At 40.5% G+C, this 9,164-nt stretch overlaps 1 protein-coding gene across 2 annotated transcripts in view; it reads left to right on the forward strand.

The window, feature by feature from the left end:
* Positions 1-9,164, forward strand: part of PTPRQ (protein tyrosine phosphatase, receptor type Q) — a 239,951-nt gene that overhangs the window by 107,790 nt on the left and 122,997 nt on the right. For both annotated transcript variants that reach the window (XM_025191547.1, XM_025191548.1), the window contains 2 exons: positions 4,320-4,480; positions 6,506-6,651. In XM_025191547.1, coding sequence (XP_025047332.1) covers positions 4,320-4,480; positions 6,506-6,651 — 307 coding nt within the window. The remainder of the gene's footprint in view (positions 1-4,319; positions 4,481-6,505; positions 6,652-9,164) is intronic.

Consider the following 9,164-nt stretch of genomic DNA (forward strand, 5'->3'; position numbering starts at 1 on the left):
TGGGGTCTGCCAACTCCAGGCCCTTAAAGTGGCAGGCACACACAGTGCACTGCCACACAGTGCCAGAGACCGAAAGAAGCAAATAAATAAAATGCAGTTCTTTTGACAATGTAAAAGAATAAATTAACAAAATTTTTATTACATTTATTTATGGTTTATGGTGACTGGTGCATTTGACAACTTTCTCACTAAAATAAGATGAAGATTCCATCACTAAGAGCATAACTGCAAACTGATATGATGACAATGATAATAGTAGAATGCCATTACCATTATTATTCTATCTATATTAATGTTAGACATGGAATATGGCCCCATGTTGCTGGATGCTGTACAAACAAAATGGGCAGACAGCAGCAACAACAACTTAGCTGTATGATCCAGAGGCACAACTGCTGAAAGAGTGGGGTCTTTCTCTATAATAGAGAAGAATCTGTACTGGGGGCTTACCCCAAGCCACAACCCAGGCCAGGGTCATGGGCTCCAAAGGTCTACAGCTCTGGATAAACCAGGCATATTTATAAAGATGCTGAAGTTGCCTAGTCCTACTTTTTAGCTCCTAGAAGTACAAGGTCTGTGGCCCTGTGGCTATCTAACAGGAATCCATAAAGGATTTTGTCAGTGCCCTGCCTTGTAAGATTTTGAACCCAAGCTGTTTTGGATTCAATATTTCAGGCTCAATGAATTTACATTTTCCAATGAAATTAAGTTTTATCATAAAATTGACAACCACTTTCTACTTATAAAGTATGAGGATTAAATAAATGTTAATCTTATTTGTGGTAGCTACATGGATCTAGTTCATTTCTGTAATTTGGATGAAAAGCTTACTTTGTGAGAAGGGGCTTATTATTATTCTATTTTTAGAATAATACCTGGGTACTAATTATTCTCTATTACAAATTCTTTAGCTTAGCTAATATAGTTCATCTTGTGTAAAATGCTTTCTTTCTCTTAACTGCTCCTACTAACTACACTTTTAGACTTTAACTACAAGTCAGCCCATCAATATATGCTTACTACTTTATTGGTTGATATTTTATTGTTACTTTTGTTTAAATATTCAGTTACATTTCTAAATAGGATATTAACTTCTCTTTTAATTATTTTTAAATTGTTATCTAATTCTCTCTTTCCTATATCCTGATTAAGGACTGAGAACATTTAGGCAAATGAGTACCATATTTACTTGAATCCAAGATGACTCTGAATTTAAGATGACCCCACAGTAATTAGACTTTATATATGGAAAATTTATAAATTTGTTCTAATATTCCCTTTATACAAGCTAATTAATTCCTTTCTCCCACTGCTACAGGGGGAGTAGACAGTAGTGGGGAAAGTGGTGTGAGGAGGTCAAGTAGGTAGCCACTGCCTCTGCCTGCTCCCCTCTGCTCCCTGCCTGCCCTTGTGAAGTCTCAGGTCTACCCCTTCCCCCAGCATCTGTTCTCTCCTCTCATCCCCTCTGTTTCCTCCTTCCACCAGCCTCTGTCCAATCTGGTATGCTCCATCCCCATTCCAGCCTCGGGCACTGTACATACAATCCCAGCCCCATGCAGCCATGTAAGCCGTGCACCACTACTATGGGGCTGGGCTGGGGCTATGCTCAGTGCCCTAGGTTGCAGCATGCGCATAGCCTACTGGTGCAAAGCAAGGGTAAAGGAAGGAAGGGAGAGGGACAGAGAGAGAGAGGAGAAGAGGCTGTGGAGGGGGGAGATGAGGCAGTGCAGAGGCAGTGGGGGGCAAGGGTTATGAAGAAGGGTAGTGGCTGCATCTGTGGCCTTGATCCTGGATAGGGGATGGTGCTTGAGCAACAGCAGCCGTGTGCCCCCCATCCTTTTACAGGAGTCTAAGATGAGAGGTTTTTCCCTCATGTTAAATGGGGGGACTCCATTTTAGACTTGAGTAAATATAGTCATTTTTTATAAGACTGGAATTATTCACATGTGCAAGTGTTTTCAGGATTAAGGTGGACAACCTTGTTGGCACTGGATTTGTGAGCCAGATACCTTGTTCCAGGTATACCCAAACTCTCAGACTGACCATGACCTTTCTATTTCAAAATAGGCAAATTTATTGCTACACAGTGATAGCAGATAAAAATAATACAAGCAATTCTATATATCTACTAGTCCTAGGGCTGTCATCAGAGTCAAGGTACATCTGGCCAGGGTGCGAGCTTCACTCTGAGATTCTCTCTTGAATGTCAGATGTCAGCAGCTTGGAGGTTGGAGGCTGAGGTGCGCTCCCCATCTCCTCCCCGCCCCCCCCCCCCCCCCCCCCCCCCCCCCCCCCCCCCCAGTGTGGGTGAATGAGATAAGCTGGTGGTATGCCCTCTGTCCACGGTGCTTTGGGTTCCCCTCTCAGAGACCCTTTGCTATTCTAAAGTTCCTTCTTTTGTATTCTTTTCCCCTCCTGATGACTCTTCATCCATGGCTATCGCGGATTGGTCTCTCTGTGGTCATCATACTGTCCACGTTCTGTTCTATCAGCATATTCTTTTGTGTTACAAACCTATTACATATATACATTCTAATTTGGACTTTCTGGGCCTTCTCCTAATTTGGTCTGTTCCCCCAAAACCAGAGCTCTCAGGCTCACCACTCTTGGGCTTTGTGAGCTGGTGCTACCTTATATCATATTACGGAACAGTGTGATACTTGCCCACAATTTCCCAGGCTACATGTACGTCCATTGGCCTTGTTGCTTGCCTGGATTAGGCATCCTGTCTGCCTTGAAGGCTATGAAACTGTGTGAGAACCAGGCCTTTAAAAATCAATTAACCCTTGCTGTTGTCCTGGACTATTATTCTAATGTATATATATTGCTGATAAAGCCAGCACCAGGAGTGGCTTGTGAGTTGGGGAAGAGGTGGGGAGCTGGCTGGTCTGCGGGGGTGAGAACAATGAGGTGGGGGGCTAAAAATAGCCTGGTGGTGGGTAGGAAAAGCACAGCCCCAGAGCTAGGGCCAGCAGCTGCACTTTCCCAGCCCTGGGGTTGTGCAGGTAACTGTACTGAAGTTCCATTCACCTGTCTAACCTAGATTGATTTAAGTTTGAGTGTACATCAATCCAGGTCTATCTTAAACCAGGTTCTGCCCTTTTTAAACCAGTCTATATGCACAGAACTTCTGTACTGTTACAGGTTTAGACTGATTTGTGATCACTGAGACTGGGTCTAAGTGTAAGGTCTCCATCTGGACAAACTAAGTTAGAGCAGGTGGCCATTTTTAACACAATCTAACCTCCCCCTAACTTCCTCCCCTTCTTCCCCCAAATATCTGCACTTATCACACAGACCTTTTTGGAGGATTGGGGCCTTAACTAGTTTTATTCTGTTTTCTTTTGTAACAGTATAACTTATATAGTTAGTTCAGTAATTTCCTTCTCTTTGCTTGTTTTTACATTGTAATTTGAATTCTGTTCAAAATTTTATTAATATCATACTTTATAATCTTTCTAGGTTGGTCTCTGCCTGGCTAGTGTTCAATTCTGAATCCTTTCCACCAAAATAAGCTGTGCATTAGCTAATTCTAAGTACATATCATCTTCTATAATTCAATTTAAAGTAATGGATTTAACCTTACACAGAAACAGTTGGGCCTACTGCCTACTATAAGCTTTGTATATTTCTCTCTTTCTGTAAAAAATAAATAAATAAATAAAATTTGGTTATGTCCTGCCAGAGCTATACCTTGGGAGGGGGGGAGTGAATCACAGGAACCACCCCAGGTCCTGCGCTTTGGAGGGCCCTGTGGACAGTGCCGTACAGGGCCACTGGCTGCTGCATGCCAGCGGCTCCATACTCCAGCCGTCTGACCCCCCATTCTGCATTCCGGCTGCTTGCCCCCCACTCCATGCTCCGGTTGCTCGCCAACCCCCCTCTCTGACCCTGCCCCACACAGCCTGATATGCCCTGGGCCCCGCACACCCCTAGGGGCGGCTCTGTGTCCTCCTATATCTTTCACAAGGGTACTACATAATTGTATGACATTTATTATTATATGGGCATACTTGTCTTTGATATTCTGTATAATTTCCAGTTCGCTATACTTTACATATGTGTTCCTGGTTTTCAGCACAGTGACAAGGCCTGCTGAGGTCCATGTGGGGAAGTAGGTTGTTTTTCAGGATACATATACAATCTGGACCAGCTTTCTTTTGTTTTAATCTCAAACAACTATTTTTAACTATTATGTATAAATAGGATATACCACAATATTGTTTTCTGGGGTTTTTTTAAAATAAAACTGTTTATACTAAACCACAGTTTGCCATTAAAGCATATATATATAATGAAGGAAATATTTTTTTCTTTAGGGATAAAATGTCAAAAAGAAGTGTTAATGTCACTGAAACATCACTGCAGTTCACAGACCTTGAAAATAACAATGAATATAGTGCTTATGTAACAGCAAGTACCAGATTTGGGGATGGAAACATAAAAAGTAGCACGATAAAGTTTAGAACTTCTGAAGGAGGTAAGTTTATTTACAGTAATAAATCATGCAAACATGCTTGAGTTGTATTAAGTCATAATTCTGTGTCAGTCTGTCTGTTTTAAATGTATAAAATGATTGATGCGAAAGCTGGGATTTGACTAGCCAAAGACACAGGCACCCTATGTATTTACATTCCCATTGGAAACTTAAGTTTCTTCAGACATTTTTTTGGAAGACATGAAAGATGAAACAGCCATTTCATTTTACACTTTGAAATAAAAGTAAATGAAGAATATTTGTTTGAATTGTAATCTCTTCTCTCTTGCTGTGACAACCTTTTCAGAAGGAAAGTACCAACATGTAACATCTCTCTCACAAACACTGAATTTAATTGGTTATAGGCTAAAAAAGAAGTTCTAGTAACATGACATTGTCGGTTCCATGTTAATTTTATCTTAATTAATTTCATATCCTTCACAAATGAAAGATTTTATTTATTTTATTCTACTGAATGACAATCCTGTACACTCTATTTTGAAGGCTGAATTTGTTTTTGTTTCTGGTATCACCAGTTATAAGAGTTCTGCCACTGAAACTTAGGTCTCTTTCTTGCAATGAACTGCATGCAGCGTACCTTTTTCTAAACCTGTGCGAAGTCTTACTGACCTTAGTATGGTTCTATGTGAGCGTGTATACAGTTGCTTGCAGGATTAGGACCTTAGGCTACAAACAGACATCACATTTTTCTGAGACAAACCATTTTATCCCAAGACAAAGTGCAGTCGTTCAGACACCCATGTCCATTGTTCTAGAAAAAATCCTAAAAAGGGTCACGAGATAACAAGTACTAACAATTTATTCCAGGACATCACAGAGTGCATCTGAATAGTTATCCTAGCATTGCATTGTTGAATAAATGGCAGAAAAATGGCAGTGCATTCAGCCACTGATTAGAAGGGTGCAAATCCCAGGACATTTCTGTTTCAGGACAAAGACAGGCACAACTTGTCCAAGGACAGGTACAATATCTGTTCCTAGTCTTAGTTAGACTTTCTCTAGGTGATGTGGCAAACTAGAGCAGAATCCATCTTCAACTAGAGAGGAATACATTTTTCTAGCTGTATTGGTTCTGCATCAGTGTATACGTAGAAAACGTTCATTAGAAGATACATAATTGCAAGTGAGACTAGGTGGATTTTTAAATAGCTTACTTTTTGGACAATATGCGTTTTGTTTATGTAAAACCATTTTAGTAAAACAAGTAGCCCAGTAGTTAGGACACTAACTACTGGGCTACTCCCATGGGGTATGGGAGACTCAGAACCACTCTGCCTGATCATGAATTTGAATCAAGATGTTCCATACCTCATGAGAATGTTCTAACCATCATGCTGTAGGGCTTTCTGGGGTGGGATACTCCCCATCTCTCCTCTTAACATGGGTTCCAACTTTGTTTAAAATAATTAACAATTCATAGATGAAGAGAGTGAAAATGACTTGGTAGTTGGGCTGTTGGAGCTTGCACCTTGAGGGGATCACCTTGATTCCACTTCCTGCTCCAATTAATATTAATGTTTTATATGAGATGGGATAGTGTCAACAGGAAAGACTCAGAGCAGTCTGTTTCAGAGTACCTATAGCGCATTGGTTGGGACACTCTCTGGGATACTGGAAGGTGTGAGATAAATCTTTTTAGGAGGAAGAGGAGGGAATTGCCCCCTTCATATGCTGGATGAGGTCACTAATCATGATGCTGTTGGGTAGAAGGGCAACAGTCCTACACACCATTTATTCACACAATCCTATATATGCTGTTTGTGTATGAAAATGTAGGTGAATCTTAAATATGTCCTTGAAAAATTAGGGTTATAAAAATATAATTTAATCATTTGTTTAATTATACCTTTTCCACCTCCAGAAGAAGGGATGTATGTGAATTTCAGTAACTTTGTAAATACTTTCAATTTGAGTAAGGATTTCTTTAAGTTTTGTTAAGCATAAATCTTGGGCAATAGGAACCCGAAAAGCTCATGTTATATATGCTAAATCTTAATGTGTTTCCAGCACCGTCTGATCCACCAAAAGATGTAACGTATGTAAACCTCACATCCTCCTCAATATTGATCTTCTGGTCCCCTCCTCAAAAGCCTAATGGGATTATACAGTATTATTCAATTTATTACAAAAATAATTCGGGCATTTTTATGCAGGTAAGTTTTCCGTTTCATTTTTTGTAGATTTCTTCACAAAGAACTCATTTGAATATTTAGTGCCTCTTAAAAGTTAATAAACAAAATCTATCATAAACTTCATATACTTTTTCACTCTTCCCTCATCACCAGACAGTTCTGCTTTTCAGTATACTATTACAAACAGAAGTACATTACCTAATTGTCACCTTGAAATTGCATGAGAAGCATTCCAAAATTCCTGTGCATCTAAGTGAACACTCATACCTTTAAGCATGAGAAGGGGTTTATGTACATGCAAATGGATCAGTTTCATGCAAAATAAATTATCTGATGTTCTAGGCTGTAGAGTTCTTAAATTATATATGCACAGCACAGTCACAGTGCTTGTATATGCCTGAGTATGTGAAGCCAGGTGTTATATAACAGTTAAATCTACTATTTAGAATTCATTTTTTTTCTAGAACAGCCTTAGTATTCGTTTTTAATGTACATATTTGCATAATAATACAAATCAGAAGATAGTGTTACTATGCAGAAGATAATGCATTTTAGGATGTTGCCTCATATTCTGTTACTTCTATAGTGTGTTTTCTTTCTAAAAAGGGTGCTGCATAATAGGTCTGTACTGTCTGCCTCAGTGACTATCTAAACTTTTCTGCAAAGTGAAACAGCTCCAACAGGAAGTTTGGAGGAAGACCCATCTCAGAGTACCCTGTATCTTGGTGGGTAGGAACTTGTATCAACAAGCGAGGTTGACAACACTCCACTCCAGATTAGTTTATAGCTCAGTTGTTAAGGTGGCAGGCAGTGCCCTAGAAGGTGGGAGATGTGGGCTTGAAACCACCCACACTGTGAAGGGTCCTTAATCCAGGTCTTTTACACAATGAATACAAACAGTTATCACACTTGCCTCCTTCTGTGAATCTAGTGAAGAAGATTTCTTTTAACGTAAAATTATTTTGCTAATTAAGGTTGAATACCCAAATACTTTTAGGCTGGCCCAAATAAGATTATTTGTCCAATTTATTATTCAGAAAAAACAAACAAGCAAGAACTATTTGCTAAATTCTAGTCACTAGTAATAATAGTCGCCACAACATTTGCATTTCTGCCCTTCATCTAAGGTATGGTTTTAGTGCTGCTATCCATTTTTCTTTCGTTCCAACTCCTCCTTAGTACTGAACTCAGTGCACTGTTTTTTCCCATTTTCTCTCAGTATGTCTGCTTTTGGATTGTCAGCTGCCTTATTTTTGTTCACACATGCACTGAATGGAACTCATCCAAGCATCCAGAAAGTAATCCATACCTAGCCATAAGGAACATTATAAAGGAGGATACAGAGAGCAAGGAGAAGCAGATAGGGGCTTGCCTCTTATGTAGTGTTAATTCAAAATATAATTCTAGCAGTTTCCCTATTCCCAATTCATGGCCATGCAAAAAATATCTCTAGAGTGAGTTAGATTGTGCTTTAAGCTCAAGATAGTTGGCCTGTCAGGGACTGTGGGTTGAAGCTTGAGCACTGCTGAAGCTCTGACTAGTAATGCAGCTTAGAGTCCACTCAAGTGGAGGAGTGTCTTCTTAAACTTCTTGCCCAAGGGCTGTTCCTTGTGTATATCCCACCTTCTGACTAGAAGTATCGCCACCTAGGATAAATAGCACATGTCAATGTGTGGTTCTCATCTGGAAAATGGCTCTTAGCACCTATAGCATTTGCTTTAGCTCCGTTAAAAGCTTGAAGATGCTGTAACACTGGGAAAAAAAGACCAGAACTTCAAGTGTGGTGAAACCGCTACAAGCTCACGGTATTAGGAACATTCTGGAGCCTTAACATCCTATCCAGTTCAAGCCTTCAAGGGCCATTCTCAAGGTCACAGGTGCCCAACCACAGAAAACCTTAAGAAGTACCTGGATCTGAAGCTTCTGCTGGCCACAGTGATCTTGGGTGAAGAAGAGGCTACACTCACCATTGGGGCCCCAATACTGTGTCCTCACTCAGGGCTTCAGGGAAGAAATGGAGGACCAGAATGGGGAAGAAACAGCAGATGAATCGGCCTCAGCCAGGTGAGGACTCAACTCATTATTGTTATGGTTGGGTGGGCTGGGGAAGAATATACAAAGCCTGTTACTGCTTGCATAAAACTATTCTATACTGGGGGAAGGTATATGATACGCAGCTCTTATGAGCCTTGGAATTGCTTTGTATTCCTCCCTGCTTCTCCTTTGGCAACCATCCCTCCTTCAGCTTGGTATATTGAGGGCAAGCTTCAACTACTATTGTATCTCACACTGTTAGTAGTTCTCGGTAGTGAGCTTCCGACAGTTGTGCCTCTGCATTCTCTGCTGAGCCTGGGTCTTTTCTCCATGCCAGCCCAAATATATATGTGGGATGTAAGGGTATTTATACATGTGTTCTGGGTGGAGGGAGAGAAAAGGGGGCACTTTAATTAGAGTGGCTTTGAGAGCTGCTTTAATTAAAAGATCCAGAGCATAGAGGTGATATGCAAGGGGGGCATGGTAGGGCACAGCCCCCC

Source organism: Alligator sinensis, unplaced genomic scaffold (assembly GCF_000455745.1).
Source record: "Alligator sinensis unplaced genomic scaffold, ASM45574v1 scaffold672_1, whole genome shotgun sequence".
NCBI classification, from domain to species: Eukaryota; Metazoa; Chordata; order Crocodylia; family Alligatoridae; genus Alligator; species Alligator sinensis.